Source organism: Chiloscyllium plagiosum, chromosome 3, assembly GCF_004010195.1.
Source record: "Chiloscyllium plagiosum isolate BGI_BamShark_2017 chromosome 3, ASM401019v2, whole genome shotgun sequence".
NCBI classification, from domain to species: domain Eukaryota; kingdom Metazoa; phylum Chordata; class Chondrichthyes; order Orectolobiformes; family Hemiscylliidae; genus Chiloscyllium; species Chiloscyllium plagiosum.
Window position 1 is genome coordinate 124,427,717 of NC_057712.1, and position 23,566 is coordinate 124,451,282.

Sequence of the window (23,566 nt, forward strand, 5' to 3'; positions counted from 1 at the left end):
CATTTCCAATGCCCCTCCTCCAAGTCCCTCCTCCCTACTTTTTATCTTCTCCTGCTGAACACTCTCTGCTCATTCCTGAAGAAGGGCCTGTGCCCGAAACGTCGAATTTCCTGTTCCCTGGATGCTGCCTGACCTGCTGTGCTGTTCCAGCAATAAAGTTTCAACTAAACATCACTAATGCATTGTTCTAATGGTAAAATTTTATCATCTTATGGCACAGTGTTAGTATGCCAGGTGTTCAGGTCCCAGTTGCCCTGGTGGATTGTCATGACATATCTGAGCAGGCGAGTTGAAGATAGTCTAACGGTAAAATTTGTCAATAATTCTTGGCCATTTATACATCATGTTACACTTTTTACAGAAACATCAAAGCCTTAATGTCATTTTCACATTGCGGATTGAGTCTCAAGTGTTACTGGCTATATGCAAATATTAAAGGATTTATTAGGAGTATATACTGCTCACAAATTGTAATCTCATGATCTACCAGCTCAATAGCACTCAAGGCAATATGGCACCTGCCATCACAGACTCATCTTCCCAAACAGCCACTGCACATACTCCTGTAGGTCCACATTACTGCTGCATATCCTGACAAACAATTGAAAGCCCACTATAGCTTTACAACTGAAGTGGAATGAGGGGGTGTGGGTACAGGAGGGGATACTTCCTGATAGCTGCCTCATGTGAATGATAAATGGAGAAGTTGTTATTCAACCTTACCTGAGTGACAAATGCAACATTGTAAATTCTCTACCAATGCAGTACAGTTAGGAGAAAGCGAGGGCTCTGGAGATCAGAGTCGAGAGTGTGGTCCTGGAAAAGCACAGCAGGTCAGGCAGCATCCGAGGAGCAGGAGAATCGATGTTTCATGCATACACTCATCATCAGGAATGAGGCTTGTGGGTCGGGACTGAGAGATAAATGGGAGGGGGGTGGGGTTGTGGGGAGGTTACTGGGAAAGCGATAGGTGGATGAAAGTGAGGGAGAAGATGATAGGTCAGAGGGGGCTGTGATGAACGGGTCCGGAGGGCAAATTCACCTGGACAATCTCAGCAACCTCTCTCCCCTTCCTGGACCTCTCCATCACTGTCTCTGATGACCGACTGACTACAGACATATACTACAAGCCCACCAACTCCCACAGCTACCTAGAATACACCTCCTCCCACCCTACCTCCTGTAAAAATGCCATCCCTTATTCCCAATTCCTCCGCCTCTGCTGCATCTGTTCCCAGGATGACCAATTCCACCTCAGAAAGTCCCAGAATGGCCTCCTCCTTCCACGATCGCAACTTCCCTTCCCAAATGGTTGGGTATCTCCTCCGCTTCACGCACCATTGCCCTTGAACACCACCCCTCCCAACGCAACAAGGACAGAACCCCTTGGCCCTCACCTTCCACCCCACCAACCTCCACATACAACGCATCATCCTCTGCCACGTCCGCCACCTCCAAACAGACCCCCCGCCCCCCCACCAGAGATATATCTCCCTCCCACCTCTATCAGTATTCGGAAAAGACCATTCCCTCTGCAACTCCCTTGTCAGGTCCACACCCCCCATCGGCCCACACCCCACTTCTGGCACCTTTCCCTGCCACCGCAGGAAGTGACAAACCTGTGCCCTCACCACTCCTCTCACCTCCGTCCAAAGCTCCAAGGGATCCTTCCACATCCATCAGAAATTCACCTGTACCTCTACCAATGTCATCTACTGTATCCGTTCCACCCGGTGTGCTCTCCTCTACATTGGGGAGACAGGGCACTTTCTTGCGGATCAGTTTAGAGAACATCTCTGGGACACCAACACCCACTAACCCCACTGCCCCATGGCTGAAGACTTCAACTCCCCTTCCCACTCCATCAAGGACATGCAGGTCCTGGGCCTCCTCCACCGCCAAACTATTATCACCCGACGCCTGGAAGAGGAACGCCTCATATTATGCCTTGGAACTATGCAACTACTTGGGATAAATGTGTATTTCACCAGCTTCTTCATTTCCCCTTCCCCCACATTATCCCAATCCTAAGCCTCCAACTCAGCACTGCCCTCCGGACCTGTCCATCATTGCTCCCTCTGACCTATCACCTTCTCCCTCACCTTCATCCACCTATTCCTTTCCCAGCTAACTCCCCCCAACCCCACCACCCTCCCATTTCTCTCTCAGCCCCGACCCACAAGTCTCATTCCTGATGAAGGGCTTATGCCCAAAACGCCGATTCTTCTGCTCCTCGGATGCTGCCTGACCTGCTGTGCTTTTCCAGCACTACACTCTCAACAATGCAGTAGAGTTGCCCTGTTTATATGTTCAACACTACCTTTTCTGGGGGCTAACATTTAACTTCGATGAGAAGGATGTGAAGACTCAGGTGTCTCTTTTTCAATCCTCTATTCTGTGCTACCAGTGACTTTTCTCACTGGTAGCACAGAACTGCTAAGGCTAATCCAGCTGGTCTTCTGATGTTGCTGCTCTTCAGACGAAACAGTCTTAGAAGGCAGCACATTGAAAGGGTTGTGTGCACTCAGGAAGTACAGCAACTGTCTCTGGATGGGGCACAGCCCCCACAGGAGAAAGAATAGAACAGCAATCACCACTTTTGTCTATCATTTATACGAACGATTTGGATGAGAATTTAGGAGACATGGTTTGTAAGTTTATGAAAATTGGTGATATAGTCAACAGTGAAAAGGGTTATCTGATCAAATGGGCTAATGGGCTGAGGAGAGGCAGATGGAGTTTAATTTTAATAAATGCAAGGGATTTTCTGGCTTGGAGCAATCGTATTCAGTCACATGAACATTTCATTATTATGGAATCTATCTTTTATAAATAACATTTATACTTATAACAGCTGCTTTGATGCAGGAGGTACCTTACTGGTTGTCATGTGGGTTTGGGATGTCTTGAAGTTGCACAACACTTTATACAAATGTGAATTGTCTTTTAATGTGGAAACTGTTTAATACCAGCTTCAAGTAAAATTTTCCCTTTTTGATGCATGAAAATGTATATGCCCAGCCTATTTACATTCAACCAAGTGCAGAGTTTGGAAAAGAAAAACTTTTTTTTGATACAAAAAAGAGTTGCATAACAGGTGGCTGTTTAGAAATTGCCTGTCACCAAAGGCTAAAATTAACCCCTAATTGATTCTAACATAGAGAAGAGAGGAAGATTAAAACTGCGACCAAAACTCTTAACTAAATTGCAATTTTCTTCCCTCCCAATGATTCACAATTTTATATTTTTAGCTATAAAATTAATTTACCTAAAGTGCTCTTTTTAAAATGTGAATACCCCTGAATTTTATCAGTTCACCACATGTATATGAGTAAAATTTGGCAGAAACTCAACATTGACTTGATATTCTGGGTAGGCTCTTGTGTTACATGTAATCTTAGCTGGATGAATGTATACTTTTGACAAATTACAATGTGTATCACAGCAAAGGTTATTATGAACAAGAAAGCTAACTAAATGAGGCATGGGATAACAGATCATTTTAGTTTCCAAACAAATTCATACCATAAGGACAAATTGCTCACTGAGTCTAGTTAAATCTAATTTCTGTGCTGGCCTTGGATGGAAGAAGACTCAATGACTAATTTGCTTTAAATGATCAGGTTTGCCAGCAAATGATGACAACTCCACTATGATAATCCAGCCATCAGGAAATTACTGACACACTAGTCAGCACTCTCGATTTTTTTTATAATTACAGACATGAAAACTGCAATATGGTCTATCTGCATTTAATAAGGACTGGGAGAAATCACCTTGGTATTGCACAATGATCCATCTTATAAGGCATGTATGAATTAATATACAAGCTGGTTCCTGCCTGGCCTTATCTCCTATTTGGTCAGATGCAAGTTTTATGTTTCAAAAAAGCATTATCAGATATAGATGCATAAATAATAAATAAAGGATCATTTGCTTTCAAATTGTAGGACTATTTTCTGTTTAAACCATGTTACTTGCCGCAGCACAATTTAGGGATCATAATCTTTCAGAAAGATGTTTTTCTGTTTGTGTAATTTTTTTATAATGCAAAAGATTTTAGCTAGCCAATTACTTTTTTAACAAGCGTTTTTGTACCTCAGCTACTCATCTGCTCTTTAAAAAAATGCTATGTTTCGTGCCTTCTACACCTCAATCAGAATGGATCAGGCAATTCAAAGATTATCAAGCAGTAATGCAGTAGTTTGGTGGTTTCGACCATAAGATGTAGGAGCAGAAGTATGCCATCATGTCTTCTCTGCCATTGAGTGAAATCATGACTGATCTGATAACCCTCAACTCCACTTTCCAGCCCTGATTCTCCTTCTGATTAAAAATCTGCCTATCTCAGTCTTGAATATAGTTCATGACCTAGCCTCGACAGCTGTTTGTGGAAAAGAATTCCACACATTCTATCTTCTAAGGAAGAATACTGTTAAAGTTGAGAGGGTGCAAAAAAGATTTACAAGGATGTTGCTGGGACTGGAGAGTTTGGGTTATAGGGAGAGGCTGAAAAGGCTATGGCATTTTTCCCTGGAGCTTCGGAGGTTGAAGGGTGACCTTCTAGAGGTTTATAAAATCATGAGGGGCGTGGATAGGGTGACTAGCCAAGGTATTTTCTTAGGATGGGGGAGTCCAAAACTAAAGGGCATAGTTTAAGGTGAGACAGGAAAGATTTATAAAGGACCTGAAGGGTAACTTCTTCATGCAGAGGGTGGTGCTTGTATGAACCGAGATGCCAGAGGAATTGGTGGAGGCAGGTACAATTAAAACATTCAAAAGGCATTTGGATGAGTGTATGAATAGGAAGGGTTTAGAGGGATATGGGACAAATGCTGGCAAATGGGACGAGATCAGGTTGGGATGGCTGGTTAGCACAGACGAGTTGGACCAAAGGATCTGTTTCCGTGCTGTATTCTCATTTCCTTCTTAAATATCCGACCCCTTACTCTGACATCATGTCGTGTGATCCTAGATATTCCCACAGAGAAAACCAACTTTCCACATTCACACTATCAAGTCCTCTAAGAATTTTATATATTTCAATAAGGTCGCCTCTCATTCTTCTAAATTTCAATGATTACATTTCCTACCTACTCAAACGTTCCTCATAACACAATCCTTTATACCTGGTATCAGCCCAGGAAACCTTCTGTGGACTGCTTGCAATGCCAGCATATCTTTCTTAGATAAGGGACCAAAATCTGCTGTGGTCTGATAAATTGCTGTAGTGTCAGAGGACCACACTCTCATAAGATAGAGATGAATGGTGTTGAGTTTAATGTGAGAGTCACCACACCTCAGGCAAGAGGCAAGGTTGAGAAGGAAGGACCTTTGTGGTCACCTGACCTGGTACAGGAATGTAACCCATGTTGGCATCACTTTGCATTGCAGACCAGCTGTCCACCCAACTGAGCTGACCAACTGCCCTTTTTGGGTCATTTTATATGATGGCTGGTGTCCAATGCAGATCGATACCTGTTCCCGTAACGGCAAGGTCACCCTGAATATTCTGCCTTTTCAACCATGCCAATGGCATGGTGAAACTCAGGTTAAACTCACCACCAATCATATCTCTTTAATAAGGGAACAGCCCTATTTTCATCTGGGACAATTAAAACTTTACCTTTACTGAATAGTTTTAGGAAAACCTCCCGATTTATATACTCTTCTCCCTTTGAAATAAAAACCAACATGCCACTTTTTTTCCTATTACCCACTGACCTTGGATGTATAGTCCTCTGCAGACTCTTTGTGTCATCCTCACACTTGCTTTCTGATTCATTTTTGTGTCATCCTCTAGCTTGGTTATAGTACATTCACTTTGTTCATCCAAGTGAATAATATATATATATATATATATATATAAAATAGTTGTAACCCCAGATTTTCCTGAATGTAATTCATTGACAAGGACTCCCAATGTTGTATAGCGTTTTGTAATCTTTCTCCATTTAAATAATATTAAGCTCCTCTATTCTTCCTGTCAAAGTGCATAACTGCATATTTTTCCACATTATATTCCATCTGCCAAGGTTTTGCCCACTCCCTTAACCTATTTATATATCCCTCTGCAGACTCTTTGTGTCATCCTCACCATTCGCTTTCCAATGCATTTTTGTGTCATCCACTAGCTTGGCTATAGTACACTCAATTTGTTCATCCAAGTTAATATTATATATTTTAAATAATTGTGGCCCCAAATTTTCTTTATAGCTGATCCCAGTCGCAGGCCTAATGATGGAGTGGAGTTCAAATAATGTTTGTTTTTCATATGACAGAATGTTTACAGCAACAATGCTCTGCTGCTGTCTCAAGTAACAGTTTTCAATTAGTATTTGGCCCTTATTTTTGACAACCTTCCATTTTAGAGCTGAAAACAATACCATCAAAATCCTTTTTATAGAAAACAAAATTATTATTAAAATGGAAGTCTTTTTTTTCACTGATTTCTTTAAACCTTAGAGACATAGTCAAACAGCACAGAAACAGACTCGTCATTCCAACCAACCCATGCCAATTATAATATCAAACTAGTCCCACCTGCCTACACTTGGCCCATATCCCTTCAAACATTTCTTGTTCATGTACATAGCTAAACTTCTTTTAAATGTTCTAACTTTACCTGCAACCAGTACTTCCTCTACAAGTTAATTCCACACACAAACCACATGTCAAAAAACAGTGCCTCATCTCTTTTTAAAATCTTTCTCATCTCCACTACGAAACAGATATGAACTTAAGGGTAAGACAGGTATCTAGCAAGAGATATAATGGACCGATTGACTTCCTTCTATGCTTGAGTGACCTCATGCAATATTGGCTTTAAAAGCATTAATGGACAAAGCACTACACTGCATGATTATATTTGCAAAAACAAAAGTGGTCTGAAGTATCAGTTTGAATTGATCCATTCAGATCTCTGGAATTTCTATTTTCAACTATCTCACTCACTGCTGTGCTTCCTGACAATCAAAGTTTATTGTATCATTCTCTAAAGTGGACTTAATGTCATGCTCATAAAAAGCTTGATTTGGTCAGTTTATATTATGTTTCTTTTGGATAAACTGTCAAAGCTTATGATCCGTGGTACTAGCTGAGTGAAGTTGCAGTGTGAGGAAGCTGATTAAACTTCATAATAAATAGTTGTTAACCCTCCAAATGTTCTGTGCATTTTCTCATTTTAACTGCATACTTCAAATTATAATGCTCAATAACTCATTCCTCGAAATAGTTACTCAGATCAGGCGAACCTCCCGTGTGACTTAAAACCTGGAATGAAACCATTACAAAACAGAATAGAAGCATCTTGACATTTCACTCCAAAATCATCATAGTGGAGGTTTATGCAAAAGCGATAAAATTAGACCTCAAGCAATGAAAATGGCATCCTTGGTATTCATACAGATCAGGATTTTTTAAATCAGCTGTTGTTAGACATGAAAAGATTTTTAGTATTGTTTCTTAGAAAAGATTTGCTCAAAATAAATATCTGAAGCCACCTCCATCTAGTAATTCTGCAACAAACAATGAATGATACCAAGGTGTCTCCCTTTCTCTATAGAATTAAATAACATCCCAGAGAAATTTACTCAAAAAAGTAAAAGCAAACCTTTGCATTACTTTGAAAATCTTGTTCTAAAGTTATGAAGACAGTAGACTTTGATTGATAAAGTCTTTGACATCAGCTAATTTAACAGCTATGTTCTTCATGGGAATGGAGCAACCACCAAAGTTTGGAAGCCATATCTGTGATTAATGTTCAGCTGTTGATTCTATTCTAAGTCTAAGAAACAAACACACCAAAAAAAAAGTCAAAAGAAGTAATGCACTGGTGGGATCACCAATGTTCTCTCTTTATACAGCAAGGGTTAACATGAATACTTATGCCCTTTGAATCATAAAAAGTAACTCTGTGACACATTCTTTGATGTTGGCCATAGCAAACCTTTCTCAAGAAGGATTTGCTTGATACCTATGGTCTGAAGAGCCACTAACAGCAGTTCTGAATAGGTTATGTCAGTGCTGTTTGCTGCCTGTTTATCCATTTTCTCCGATATGCCAACAAAGTGATTACAGACGTATTATGTCAATGAGAGAAAAAAGTAGAATCATGGCCAAAGTTTGTAAAATCGTGAAATTAATAGACTATGGTTTGAGAATTCCTTAAACTGAATAGGTTAGGAATGAGATGAGACCTGAAGAGCAAGATTATCAATTATAATAGATCATAAAATTCTGATTAGACTGGATTCTGAGAAATGTTAACGGGTACTACAAGTGCTAAACGTAGGTGGTTCAGAGAGTCATAGAAATGTACAGAAACAGACCCTTTGGTCCAACTTATCCATGCCGAACAGATATCCCAACCCAAGCTAGTGTGCTTCCAATTAAACCTGTTGGACTATAGCCTGGTGTTGTGTGATTTTTAACTATGATGGATATCAGGTTTTTTGTTCAGGTGGGTTGTTGTCTGAGCACGATTGTTGGCTTATGAGCTGTCATGAATCTGAGTTGTCAGAGAAGTCTGGCAGTCAGTTCCGAGATATTTTTTGTATAAGGTAGCGTGCCTAGTGAGTTAAGTTGTGGCATGTCCTCATCGTGTGTTTGTCTGTTAGGCATTTTCGGATGAAGTTGCAAGGATATCCATTCTTGGTGAAGACTCTGTAGATCACTGATTTGACACAGATTAAACCACTAAAAGCTAATGAGGCCTACAGTGGAAAAGTAGTCACTTTCCAGAAATTAGTAAAAATATGTCTCCTGTAAGCATGCATGAAAAACCTCTTTTTCTTTTGGCCTTTTTAGATTATTCATAGCCTTTCTAAAAGCATACCACCAACTGGTGGGTGAGCTCTTCCCATAATCAGCATGACTCTTTGTTCTAAAAGGAAAGCTAGTCTGCATCTGTTTGCAATTGTTTATTTTCTTTCCCGTTGATTGCAAGCAAACCCAGCAAAACATATCCACAACCTACCACGACTGGTTTCAAGGTCAACTGTTTGTAGCCAATAATGGCCATGTTATTTATGCCCAAATACTTTGAGAAAACAAAATCTGAAAATCGTAGAATCATAGAATTCCTACAGTGTTGAAACAGACCATTTGGCCCAGCAAGTCCATACCGATCCTCCGATAGTATTTTACTCTGTCCTCGTGGAAGGGCCAAAGCTTTTTCTTTAAAACAAAACCACCGCACAATCATGTGAAATAAATTTGCAAATACCATCAATTTGAAAAGAAGGATAGTGAAATCATGTGTCTGGAAGAGACAATTGGTGTAGCCTTAAAGACATTAGATTAGTAATGCAACAGTCAAAGTGTCCAGGTTTGCTATCCACAACGGACTGAACACTTTGCTTGCACACAGTCTCCATTCTTTATCTGTACATGGCCTTGGAACTTTCAGATCAGCAGCTCCTTTGATCCCTGGCACTGAATACCTCAGACTGATGCTTTAGGGATACAGGTTCAGATCCTAGCACAGCAGCTGGTGCATTTTACAGTTAACCAATATGTCTGGAAAAGAAGCTGTTTTTAAGAATGGTGACCATGAAACTACTGTCAATTGTTTTAAACTCCAATTGATTTACTTAGGAAAGACGTGTCCCACTAACTTGATTCAGTTTTTGGAAGAAGCAATGAAGAGGATTGATGAGGGTAGAACGACGTACGTGATCTGTACGGACATTGTTAAAAATCACACATCACCCCAGGTTATAGTACAACAGGTAGTAGATCAGGTTAACAAGGATAAATCACATGGAATACACCAAGAGCTAGTAATTTGGCTACAGAACTGACTCAAAGGGAGAAGGTGGAGGCTTGCTTTTCAGACTGGAGGCCTGTGACCAGCGGTGTGCCGCAAGGATCAGTGCAGGGTCCACTGCTTTTCATCATTTGTATCAATGATTTGAATGTGAACATAGGTGGTATGGTTAGTAGGTTTGCAGATGACATCAAAATTGGAGGTGTAGTGGGCAGCGAAGAAGGTTACCTCAGAGTACAACGGGATCTTGATGGGCAAAGCAGTGGCAGATGGAGTTTAATTGAGATAAGTGTGAGGTGCTGCATTTTGGAAAGGCAAATCAGTGCAAGACTTATATACTTAATGGTAAGATCCTGGGGCATATTGTTTAACAAAGAGACCTTGGATTGCAGGTTCATAGTTTCTTGAAAGTGGAGTCTTGGGTAGACAGGATACTGAAGTGATGATTCTCCTGCTCCTCGGATGCTGCCTGACTTGCTGTGCTTTTCCAGCACCACACTCTTGTCTCTGATCTGCAGTCCTCACTTTCTCATAGTAAAGAAGGTGTTTGGTATGCTTACCTTTATTGGTCAGTGCATTGATTATAGGAGTTGAGAGATCATCTTGTGGTTGTTCAGGAAATTGGCATGGCCACTTTTGGAATGTTGTGTGTAATTCTGGTCTCTCTGCTAAAGGAAGGATGTTGTGAAACTTGAAAGGGTTCAGAAAAAATTGCAAGGATGTTGCCAAGATTGAAGGGCTTGAGCTATAGGGAGAGACTGAATAGGCTGGGGCTGTTTAACCTGGAGCATTGGAGGCTGAGGGGAAACCTTATAGAGGTTATAAAATCCTTATAAAATCATGAGGGACATGGATAGGGTGAATAGCCAAGGTCTTTTCCCCTGGGTGGGGAGTCCAAGACTAGAGGGTATAGGTTTAAAATAAGAGGGGCAAGATTTAAAAGGACCTAAGGGGCAACATTTTCATGCAGAGGGTGGTGCTTGTATGGAATCTGCTGCCAGAGGAAGTGGTGGAGGCTGGTACAATTACAACATTTACAAGGCATCTGGTTAGGTGTAGGAATAGGAAGGGTTTAGAGGGATATGGGCCAAGTGCTGGTAAATGAGACTTGACTAATTTAGGATGTCTGATTGGCATGGACGAGTTGGACTGTAAGGTTTATTTCCATGCTGTCCAACTCTATAACTCTATGACTTTAAATCCTGACAAATCCTGTACTGATATGGCCTCCATTTTTGGTTCAAGGGTGTTTCAGGTTGGGAAACAAATGCTGGTCTTGCCAGCGATGCTAACATCCCATGAAAGGATAAAAAATGAAAATCATTGGTTCCATATATTGTCATGAAAATGGTAAATGTGAACTATTGGTGTTGAACTTCCATCAACTGATTTCAATACCTGAGACCGACATGGACTGAAGGAGTTTTTAAAGAGGACAATTAATGACTCAATTGAGTTGTTGTGATCACTCGATCATACAGATCATGGCAAGTCCAGGGAATCCATACAGAATATAAAAAGCTGGCCATACTTAAATGACTAATTCCAGAAAACTAAATCAACATCAAGAAATTTACATCTCTTGTTGAATTCATTCTTGCAAAACTAGTTCACTGTTTAGATATGAAATTATATTGCTTATGGAGTATTCAACTTGGAAGCATCATGAAGGTAGACTCAGGAGAATACAATATTTATTGCAACTGACTAAGGGGTTTAAAATGACAAGAGCTGATTATCTGTCCTCACTTAGTTAGAACAATCACTATCAACTGCCAGGTGTCTACATTGCTCCTGAAGTCAAACCAAGCGGTTACAAATAACAAGGGTGGTCAACCCAAAAGTACAAAAGTGAGTTTCACTTTCACTGTGCTAACAGAGCGTAGGTTCTTTGGATATAGTAGATTTGAGAATTCATTTTAATCCAATATATCTCATGGACTAATCGTGCTATAATTTTCAATTTGTTTAATTTATTGGCTAATGTATTGTGTTTCTGGAATAGTTCTGTATCGCACATCAGGGAAGTAACAGCCATTTACTCCTTGATTATAAAAGTTAAATTTTTGGCATGGCATTAAGACTATTGAGAATTTTCAAGGCTACTGTTAATAGATGTGCAAATTTTCAGCTTGTTTCACCAGTAAAGGAAATGGCAACTCTGGCTTCTGTGTCAGAAGGATGGAAGTTCAAAATTCGACTCTACAGCATGAGCACAAAATCATCAGAAATATATCTTTTGTATGGGAAGTTAATCTGAGGCTCTGTCCACTCTCATAGGTGAATGTAAAAGATTCCACAACTACTGACATTTTAACATGGAAATGCAAGTCCTTTATTTCTAAAAATCAATGTTAGATTCCAGGCTATAGGGCAGTAATATGCTCTAACCTCAAAAGCTTCCTTTACATACCAATAATTTCTGAGGACCTCAGATCCTATATTTATGCTCCAATGAGAGCACTCCATAAAACCATAAGACCGGAGCAGAAATTAGGCCATTTGGCCCATCGAGTGTGCTCCTCCACTCAATCATCGCTGATAGGTTTTACAACCCCCTTTTCCTGCTTTCTCCCTGTAACCCTTGATCCCTTTGGCAATCAAAAACTTTTCTCTGATTTAAATACATTCAATGAACTTGCCTCCACAGCCTTCTGTGGCAATGAATTCCACAGATTCGTCACTTTCTGGCTAAAGACATTTCTCCTTATCTCCATTCTAAGTCTTACTCTAAGGCAGATCCTCGTCTGTTCCTGCCAATGGAAACATCATCCCAAAGTCCACTCTATCCAGGCTGTTCAGTATTCTCAAAGTTTCAGTCAGAAATATGGGCAGCACGGTGGCTGAGTGGTTAGCACTGCTGTCTCACAGTGCCAGGGACCCCGGTTTGATTGCAGCCTCGGGCAACTGTCTGTGTGGAGTTTGCACATTTTCCCCGTGTCTGCGTGAGCTTCCTCTGGGTGCTCCAGTTTCCTCCCACAATTGAAAGGTGTGCAGGTTAGATGAATTGGCCATGCTAAATTGTCCATAGTGTTCAGGGATGTGTACGTTAGGTGCATTAGTCAGGGATAAATGTAGAGTAATAGGGTAGGGGGATGGTTACTCTTTGGAGGGTTGGTGTGGACTTGTTGGGCTAAATGGCTTGTTTCCATATTGTAGAGATTCTATGATTCCGCTCTCATCCTTCTCAACCCCACTGAGTTTGATCCCAGGGTCCTCAAATGTTCCTCATATGTTAAGCCTTTCATTCCTGGGATCATTGTTGTGAACCTCCTATGAACCCAATCCTGGCCCAATACATCTTTCCTGAGGTATGGGGCCCAAAATTGCTCACAATACTCCAAATGTGGTCTGAACAGACACGAGACACTAGATTGTGTTGTAAACACTAGCACTGCACTGTGTTGTAATATCAGGGATGGGGAATCTGTGAAAGACTCTAAAATAATCCAAATGCTATTAGAATGGGAACAAATGAAATGTGTATTCCAATTAATTATGTTTTGATGGGGAGGCAATGGCACGCTGGTAATGTTGATCTCTTAATCTTAAAGATGCGGACTCACACAGTGGTAACATAGGTTCAATCCCACCATAACAGCTGGCGGAATTTGAATTCAATTAATAAATATGGAATTAAAAGCTAATAATGGTGATTGTTGCAGCCATGAAATAATTATTGATTGTTGTAAAAGTCTCGCTGAGTCACTAATGCCATTTCGGGAAGAAAGCTGCTATCCTTACTTGGTCAAGCCTATGTGTGACTCCAGATCCACAGTAATGTTCTTGACTCTTAATCACCCTCTGAAATGGTCGTGCAAGCCACTAAGTTCAGACAATTAGAGACGGCTTTTCTAGCAATGCCAACATCTGCTGAAAGAATAAAAAATACTTTGCTGGTGTAGAAAGGAAGGATGAACCTAGGTATAAGATTTTCTGCTGACAGATTAGTAAATATTTGTTCTTTTTTTTAAACTCTCTATTGATAATGTATAACAGTTCACAAAATATTTAGTCTGCTATTTTAACTTTTTATCTACCACACATTGAGCAGAACATGTCTGATGCTAGAATACGTGAGCTCCTGTCATTCCATGTTGGAATTTGGTTGTTTATGTGTTGCTTGATTACAGTAGAAAGAAAAAATGCAGTGCTGTCGTTGGTAGTTTGCTTCCTGGCAGGATCACTATTTGTGTCTCAATGTTGTTTATGCTGGAAATTACATACGGCACTTATTTTGTTTTCAACCTAAGGAGAAACCGCAACAAATGAAAATTATTTAAGCAATTTTTCCTATTTAGTGATGATTTCTCCAAAATTATCTAACCTCATGCAATTCTTTAACATGGAAATTTATAAGCACATCTATAAATAAGGTACAAGTGATGCACAGAAGACGATTCCGGCAAATTTCCTAACTGTCTGATTTCTTTAATTTTGCTGCCAGTTGCTACATTCCACATGAAGACCTTGATAGGACACAGACGTACTGAGTGATGTACTTAGGACGTCACTAGTATGTTATGTTAAAGTTATACTACATTGGGTAACTTTACTGGTGTAATTCTAAAAATGAATAAACGTTCATCAGAAACTCCTCATCATATAATTTATCAGTTTCACTTGTGAATTATTCGCACTTTCAAATATGGTTGCTCCTCAGAATACCGAGAAGCAAGAGCAGCCTATTTGAGAGAGTCAGCAGTAGTTATCAACTGAGACCTGAGTATCCCTCTTTGCATATATGGTTTGTGTAATTGACCTATTGTCCAAAGTGATTAATACTCTGTCCATGAAGAAAGCCATCTGACATGTCAGACCCATCATAAAACTCAAAGGTTAGACCGACTGAACCATCTGCGCAAGGTTCTGCATTGTTCCTGGCACTTACTTCAGATTTCGCTCTACTGATCTCTACATCTCAAACAGGCTTTTATTGTAGTTGAGAACAGAGGTTCTGTCACAAGTCTGTGGCTCAGCATGACCCCAACAATCCTGGTGTAATCTCTCTCATTTTATGGAATATGAAACAATTGCAAAGCCCATTCTATGCATGATATTCTTGAAACCTGAATGAGTGTATCTGCACTGGTGGAGTATCAGGCAGAGACACATGATGATGTGGATGGTTTTCCTTTTCAGCAGCAAAGATGAACTTATTATCTTCCTCTATAGCATTGGACTTTCTTTGTTTATGATGATGTCCTATGGTGGAGAATATCAAGTGAAAGTTTTAAGAGAATTTCAATCCATCATGAACCTGAACTTTGCATATGTCTATAAAATACCCTTGTTTCAACAAAAGTTATTCTCACTCTGTTAGCTGTCTTGTCTAGTTTTACTGTCCACAATGGACCAGCCACTTTGTCCACAGTCTTCATGCGTTATGCTTCCATAGCGTTGAAATTTTCAGGTTAGTTGGTCCTTCTTTTGTCTTAGCTCTCTCCCTGGCACTGAATAACTCCCCAGATTGCATGACAAAATGGAGAGACTTAATATCTTGTCAACAGTTATTTGACTTTCCTGTCAGCATGTGCTTCCATTCCATATGCTAGCCTCACAATGTCATTTATACCCAGTCACCTTATCATGCACAGTGTACCGTCCCACCTTGTTTTGTATTATACTGTGTCCACCAGAGCTGAATATCTGTTCGTGTGTGAAGCTGAGAGATGTGGTTGGGTGAGGTTCCCAGCAGGTTAAGTGTGTGAGGCTGAGATGATGATTATAATGGTGGTTGCTTTAGGAAATAAATGTTGCCTAGCTCGCAACACCCACATTCCATTAGCAAAGAGAAAAAAGAAAGATTAGAAAAGATGGGAGGGGGTCCCACTGGAGTAAAAACATTGGCATTGGCATAAGGAAGGGCACAAAGAAGAGGTATGTGTTTATTCCTAGGTTACCTCAGGCCCCAGTTTTTTACGCTGATGTACATTGAGCAGTTTTTGCCTTGTGCCACGTCTTAATGCAGTTCTCAAGAAGTTTGGGCACTTGCTCTGATGACAACGTTGGTATCAAAAAACCACATAACTTGGAGATGTTTTCTGTGTAACAGTGATGTAGCAAATTTCTTGCTTAAGCTTTGACTTTTCTATTAAGTGAAATCACCAGAAATTTAAAATATCTGCTGATATTGGCAGCAGGCTGAAAATGATGAATATGCTTTGCATCTCTTTTGTTAATTGATAGTTTTGTTTTTGTGGCTGAGACATTTCTGTAATCAGCACCATGCAATGTGCTGATACTCACAAAGAGTGTACTCATTTAATTGTTTTGGCTTCCATCTATTCCACAGCAGGGAAAATGTCACTTGGACGTCAGGAGGCTTTTGAGATCTTCAGAAGAGACTGTGCTGACAGCGTAACCATTGAAGACAACAAACAACTTCTGAAGCTGAGGTGAGTCACTTCTGAACAGTACCTGATGATGCAGTAAAAAGGGAAGGCTGCCATTTGTTCAAAGATTAGTCATTAGCTTTTCGACACATTAAGGCAATCAGCATGATGAACACAGTGACAGCTTTTGAAAAACTATTGAAATACACTGTTATTGATGATGAATGGGAATGTGAAAGTCAGAATACAAACAGATCAGTCACAGTCTTATTGAAGGGCAAAGCTGGCTTGAAGGGTTGAGTGGCCTACTCCTGCTCCTAATTCAAATGATTACATGTGAATATCTTTGGCGGAATGGCGCTCTTTGTGCTGTTGCTTACATGTTCAACCATGCACGTTGAAGAAGAAAATGTGCAAGAGTTGCACATTTAAAGCACTAATCACAATTATCTATTTTTCCAAAGTGCCTTGAATTAACCTTAAACTATTTTTTTTTTGTCTGACGTGTGGTGTGATACCTTGTTTTCTGGAAACTAAGTGAAGTATTGGTCCTGAAGCAAGAGGTACTTCCTTTCCAGGGAGGGCCTGGTTATCTTGCGTGATAATATTCATCTCAGCTCATTGCATTTGCACATATAAGTAAATTGCCAAATATTATGAGCAAGTCACCAGGGATCTTTTAGGTGCTATACTTAAAAAAAATTCCCAGCCAGTACTTTTCTCTCTTCAATCCTTGATTATCTCTCAACCTCTGTTAGTTGCCCACCTCCTGGAAATGTCTGAGACCAGAGAGGAAGTAGACCATGCATGAGTGATGCCTCATTAGATGTTCTCCTACAGACCGTATGGGAGAGGAAGGATGTACTGTTACTACCGAATGGCAACAGAGTCCATTCCAACTGACCAAGGTCCTTATGGAGTCAGCACCCATGACATCATTAGAGAACTTGGTTCCAGCATCATGAAAAGATGAAGGATCTGCTGTGCTCTGCCACTGTCTACTCAATGCCAATGTGTACTCATAGATTCATGAAGCATTATAAGTTTGTCATGGCACAGGGTTGTCACATACAAGATTGGTGCCAGCCATCTCCATCAGGTACCTCATGTGCAATGAATGTGGCTCAATTAACGAGTGTAGACAAGAAGGAGGCTTGAAGAACACAGCAAGCCAGGCAGAATCAAGAGGTGAAGAAGTCAACATTTCGGGTGTAACCCTTCTTCAGGACTGGGGTGGGTGAAAGGGGAGCTGCAGATAAAGGGGAGGATGGGGGAGGGTTTTGCGTGGGAAGAGGAGTGGAGTGATGAGGTAGGGATCGGTGAACACAGGTAGAGGGTATGACCTGGTTGATCGATAGAGCAACAATGTAGCACTTCTTGCATCACAAGTAGGACGGGCTAACACACATATGCCAGGGTTCACAGTTAAAACATAAAAGCAGCTACAATGCTCAGGAGTTCATGCACTATTAGCTCACTGACCCCTCATCTCAACTCTGGGAACTTACAAATGTGATACATTTTCTGCAAAGGATTGTAAGAGACAAGGGTGCAACCACAAAAGGTTGTTTTTGTCAGAAAACTTCAGAGCTATCTCAGTCACACTGATCATATACTGTTTATTGCCTTTAATCCATTCTACTCTTTGACAAAATGAAAGCACTGTTCATTCAACATACTTAATCTTCACATATTCCAAACCGCATTCTCATAGCAGTAATACAAAAATAAGTCATTCACATCTCAGTCAGTGGAGCTGAATGCAGCTCATCTGGCCTTGTTAATGTCTCTTAATGCTTCTGTCTGTACAGGAGAAGAGCATGCACAGTAAGTACAAAAGCGTAAAGAGGGTTGGGAGAAATGCCAGGTATATGACCCCCTTCAAGCAGCAGGCAGTGGAACTGGCAGGAGGGCAAGGAGGCTGTGCTTGTGCAGAAGGATGATTAGAACATCCATCTGGTGAAAAAGCCTTCATTCTGCTACTCCCAACCTAACATGAAGCAGCAACGTCTTAAAATAACTTAGGGTTATGGATGGTACCTCCTGACACTAAGAAATATCAATATTTTCCCATGTAGCCTCCAGTTTCCAATCCCATACCTGAAAGTAAAAAAAGAAGAGAACTGTTCCCCTGGTCCATTTCTATCAACTTGAACTCCACCTCTAAGGATGAAGAGTTGTCAACTTCAAATGAAGAAGGCATGTGTTATGCTTTCCTTTACTGGTCAGAGCATTGAGTATAGGAGTTGAGAGATCATGTTACGGCTGTACAGGACATTAGTCACTTTTGGAGTATTGCGTGCAATTCTGGTCTCCTTCCTATCATAAGGATGTTGTTAACCTTGAAAGAGTTCAGACAAGATATACAAGCATGGTGCCAGGGTTGGAGGATTTGAGCAACTTTTTCACACAGAGGATGGTGCGTGTATGAAATGAGCTGCCAGAGGAAGTGGTGGAGACTGGTACAATTACAATATTTAAAAGGCATCTGGATGGATATCTAAATAGGAAGGGTTTGGTGGGATATGGGTCAAGTACTGGCAAATGGGACACGTTTAATTTAGGATATCTGGTCGGCATGGACGAGTTGGACCAAAGGGTCTGTTTCCATGCTGTACATTTCTATGACTCTCTGACTCTAGAAGACATTCCTCCCCACCCTTCATCAGCACAGAGACATTTACTTTTGTGGGCAGTCTATGTAGAGAAAGGGTTAGTGTCAAATTCTGATGTCCACTGCACTAAAAAGGGCCCAAAGTTTGTGCAGGAACTTATAGCCAAGGGTTTTGACTCTCAGAGGACCACTGGACAGCATACCCCTACCAACCTCAGTTCAGATGATAAATTTTTGGACTCGAATATTAATGAGGTGATGAAGATGTTTAGACAAGGAGGACAATGTCAGCAGAGCTGTAAATTGAAGCAAAGTGCCATGGAGTCTGCCTGGGTTTATCTGCTGTTGTGGCTTCAGCTGGAGGCATATGGATGCCTCATGGTGGTTACTTTGGAGAGCTATCTACAGCAGTGCAGTTAGTATCTGCTGGTTGTGCATGTTAACTTTCACTCTATCACTCACAAGACATGGATATATTCATTCACTGGCTAAGGGAGGGCCTGAGTATTTTGGCTCTTGTCCAAGTGCCCATCCTCTGAAGGGGTGAGGGAGGTACCAATGTACATGGATAGGGAGGAGAAGCAACAGCCAGCCAACCAGAGTTTGTCATCTCTAAACGAAGAACCAAGCACTGTTTACAAACATAGCACTGTGTATTATATTACAATGGTCTCTTTCTCTTTGTTAAGGTTTCTGATTGGTTTTCTTTCTCTTATAACCAATCTTAACTGGTTTTGATCACTGTAGGCATCATTTACATATCATGTGGAATTGTACACAGAACACTAAGTCTGCTAGTCTCTGCTGCCCTCTTGAAGAAGGGCAAAGTCAAGCCCTAATCTAGATGTGTGAGTTGGAGAGTCACACAGCATTGTATAGGGTCTCTGCTTCTCTACAATAAACAAATGTACCTTGTTCACTGATGTTGGAGGAAGGTATTGTAACTGCTCACTGGGATAGTGTGAGAAATCAAGTCCTATTGTTCCCAGAATTGTCACAAAAATTAAAGATTGTATCCATGTTCTTAAAATTTCCCAACTTACCTCTCCTTTTAGACCCAGATTAACAGAATGGATTAGATTTCTGTACTTACCAAGAATTACTAATTTTGCAAGTGAATAAGTTCTAGTTACAGGTAGACAGCTATGAATTGTTGACAAGTAACTCTCCTCATTAAAACTCTATTCCTATTATAACACCCCTCATGCAAGCATACAGACAGACTCAGGCAAAAACATGGTATTATGGTGGAAGGAATGTCTGGGAAAGCAGTTCAATGGCTCTGTCAACAGGATTCACTGAGGTGAATCTTTTGCTTGTAAGGACTTGCTGTTCATCAATCTATCTCTCTCTGTCTCTGTCTCTCTCTCTCCGTTCAGGTGTTTTCCACTTATTTGCAGAAGGCACAGAGCAACTGGTTCACAAATTATAAAGTTGCTGACTTATTGGTTAAAAGTCATAGCTGAGTGCAACTGCTGAAGGAAAATAAATTAGCTTTCTTCAGGCTTTAGGTTTTTTTTAATGCAGAGAAAAGGACAGCATCCCCTCTTCTAGAGGTTTTTGATTCCTAGCCAAAAGCTTTTCAGTTACAGAGAAGCAAATCACATAGTTGCTGGCAGGCAGAAAGCCTTGATCATCAAAAACTGGTCACAACACCACAGACCAATCAGCATCTTGTTGCCAGCCAATTCTTAACTTTATACGAAAGGGATCAAATCATGTTAGGGAAAAGCAGGAACAGCTATTGCTTTGGATGATCATTTACAATCATAATAAATGGCGGAGCAGGCTGGAAGGGCTGTATAGCCTATTCCTGCTCCTAGTTACTATGTTTCTATACATACCCCTGGTACTCGTTCGTCTGTAACTAAACATTTCTCACTGATTGAACAAACAACAGCGTATACTCTTATAATTAAGCGTGGATAACTTGATTGTAAAAGGTATTAAAAAGGTTAAAAGTATTGATCCGATCTCTCCTTATGTAATAAATCTGCCGACCCAAGAATCATTCTGGTGAGCCTCTGCTATACTTTATGGCAAATGTGTTTTTCTCAGTAAGTAGGCCAAAACTGTACACACTACTCCAGGTGTGAGGCTATCATGGCCCTGTACTGCTGTAGTAAGACCTCCTTGCTCCTGTACTTGTACCCTCTTGCAGTTAAGGTCAACAGACCATTTTGAGACAATCGCAGAGAATGCTGGAGAAACTCAGTATCTGTGGAGAGAAATAGTTTACCATTTCAGAACTGCATCGCAATATTATTCAGATGGTCTCAATTCTGTAATTCCAAATATAACCTGCCCTGTCTCTTTATTGCGTCATAAGTAAATCATTAATCTCGTCTCACTATCACTATACTAACCCAAGATAAATAATGACATTGAAGTGTCTGTAATGAGATCAGCCAGCTGGACCTAATAGAATTGGGGCTGTTAATCTGGTCCAATCAGGGAGCCCTGACTGACAGATAAAAAGCGGAGTGTCTCCAACTCTATTTTGATTTAGTCCCAACCCTCCCCTTTACTGTTTTGATCACAAAGCACTGCCCTTTGATGTGAAGGGCAGTGCTTGTCACTTGCCACCCGGGTGTTTTCCTATCTTCCTGGTGGTGGAAATTGAATAAAGATTCATGAACTTTGTGTCTTTCACTGTGTCTCACACCTGCACACACACACCATGGGTGCTGGGGAAAAAATAAGCACTACCGCAGTTAGTGTGGGGGGAGAAAAGAAAAAAAAAAGTGTCAGAGATTCTGGCAATCTGAGAACTGACTCTAAGGAGGCAGTAATAGAGTCACTGACCTCTCCTGTGTAAATAAGGAGTGACTTGGGAACAGGATGCCAGCCTCTGTGGAGTTTTCAGTGGCAATGAGAGTAAAGCACGTTCCTGAAGAAATCCATATACAACTGTCATCTTTGAGTTGGGTTAAGCATTTCTTACATCGTGCCTTTGTTTGGGAAGCTTGAACTCATTTGACCTTGCTGTCAAAGACTGGAGAATCGACGTTTCGGGCATTAGCCCTTCTTCAGGAAGAAGGGCTTATGCCCGAAACGTCAATTCTCCTGTTCCCTGGATGCTGCCTGACCTGCTGCGCTTTTCCAGCAACACATTTTCAGCTCGGATCTCCAGCATCTGCAGACCTCACTTTCTCCTAAGAGAATTTATAGGCTGGTATCCAGGAGAGTGCACACCCTAGAAAGTCCACCTATATCTGGTTTGGAACAGTTAAATTGCTCAGCAACATCTACATCAGAACTAATCAAAATAAACATCTGGTTAAATGGTCCTCCAGTTCTACTGGAGGTCAACACTGGTGTGGCTGTATCACTGATCACAAAACACGTTTTTGGGTTGTAATTTGCTCGCTGAGCTGGTAGATTTGTTCTCAGATGCTTCATCACCATGCTAGGTAACATCATCAGTGAGCCTCCGATGAAGCTCTGATGTTCTGTCCTGCTTGCTATGTGTGTATGTCTTGGTCTGTTGTGAATGAGATCTGTTGTGGTGAGTGAGATCACTTGTAATTCTTTTTCTAAGAAGTTGGTAAATGGGGTCCAAATCGGTATGTTTGTTAATGGAGTCCTGGTTTGAATGCCAGGCCTCTACGATTTTCCATGGGTGTCTTTGTTTAGCCTGTCCCAGGATGGATGTATTGTCCCCAGTCGAACTGGTGCCCTCTTCATCTGTGTGTATGGATGCTAGTGATAGTTAGTCATATGTTTTGGTGGCTAGTTGGTGCTCATGTATCCTGGTCACTAGTTTCCTGCCTGTCTGTCTAGTATAGTGTTTGTTGCAGTCCTTGCAGAGTATTTTGCATGTGATGTTCGTTCTGTTGGTTCTTGGTATAGGGGTCCTTTAAATTCATCAGGAGCTGTTTTAGTGTGGTGGTAGGTCTGTGGGCTACCATGATGCCTCAGGGCTGGTCTGGTCATCATCTCCGAGATGTCTTTAATGTATGGCAGGGTGGTTAGAGAATCTGGGCATGTGGTGTCTTCTTGTTTAGGTCTGTTGTTTAGGAATTGGCGGACTGCTCTTATCAGGTACCCATTGTTCCTGAATACGTTGGAACGGTGTTTGTCCTTGGCTCCTCGTAGTTCCTGGGTGCTGCAGTGTGTTGGGGCTTGTTTAAATAATGTCCTAATGCAGTTCCATTTGTGGGTATTGGGATGATTGCTCCTATAGTTAAGGATCTGGTCAGTGTGTGTGGCTTCCCTGTAAACACTGGTCTCCAGCTCTCCATTGGCTTTTTGTTTTACGATGATGTCTAAGAAGGGGAGCCTGTTGATGTTCTCTTCCTCTTTAGTGAACTTTATACTGGTAAGAATGTTGTTTATGTGTTTTTGGGTTTCTTCTAATTTGTTGCATTTCATGATGACAAAAGTGTCATCCACATAGTGGACCCAAAGCTTGGGCTGGATCATGGGAAGGGCTGTTCATTCTAACCTCTGCATAACTGCTTCTGCTAAGAGTTCTGACATTGGTGACCCATAGGCATCACGTTGATTTGTTTGTAGATCTTGTCATTTAAGGTAAAGTGGATTGTGAGGCACAGGTCTGCTAGTTTGAGGATGCTGTCCTTGCTGGTGGAGTTGGTGCAGTCAGGTGTTTGTATTCTTGGTTCATCTCGCAGTAAGGCCAGTGTTTCTTTTGCTAGGGTAATGTTTATTGATGTGAATAGGGCTGTCACATCAAAGGAAACCATGGCCTCACCATTCTCTACCTTGGTGTCTTTGATGATGTTAAGAAATTCCTGGATGGAATGGATAGAGTGGCTTGACTCTTCTACTAGGTGTTTCAGTTTGTGTTGCACTTTCTTTGCTAGTCTGTATGTCGGTGTACCGGAA

The 23,566-nt window shown here is 41.0% G+C and overlaps 1 protein-coding gene across 2 annotated transcripts in view; it reads left to right on the top strand.

Annotated features, from left to right (window-relative positions):
- The window catches only part of kif6 (kinesin family member 6), a 565,092-nt gene that overhangs the window by 373,174 nt on the left and 168,352 nt on the right, over positions 1-23,566 (top strand). For both annotated transcript variants that reach the window (XM_043687249.1, XM_043687250.1), the window contains exon 14: positions 16,065-16,167. In XM_043687249.1, coding sequence (XP_043543184.1) covers positions 16,065-16,167 — 103 coding nt within the window. The remainder of the gene's footprint in view (positions 1-16,064; positions 16,168-23,566) is intronic.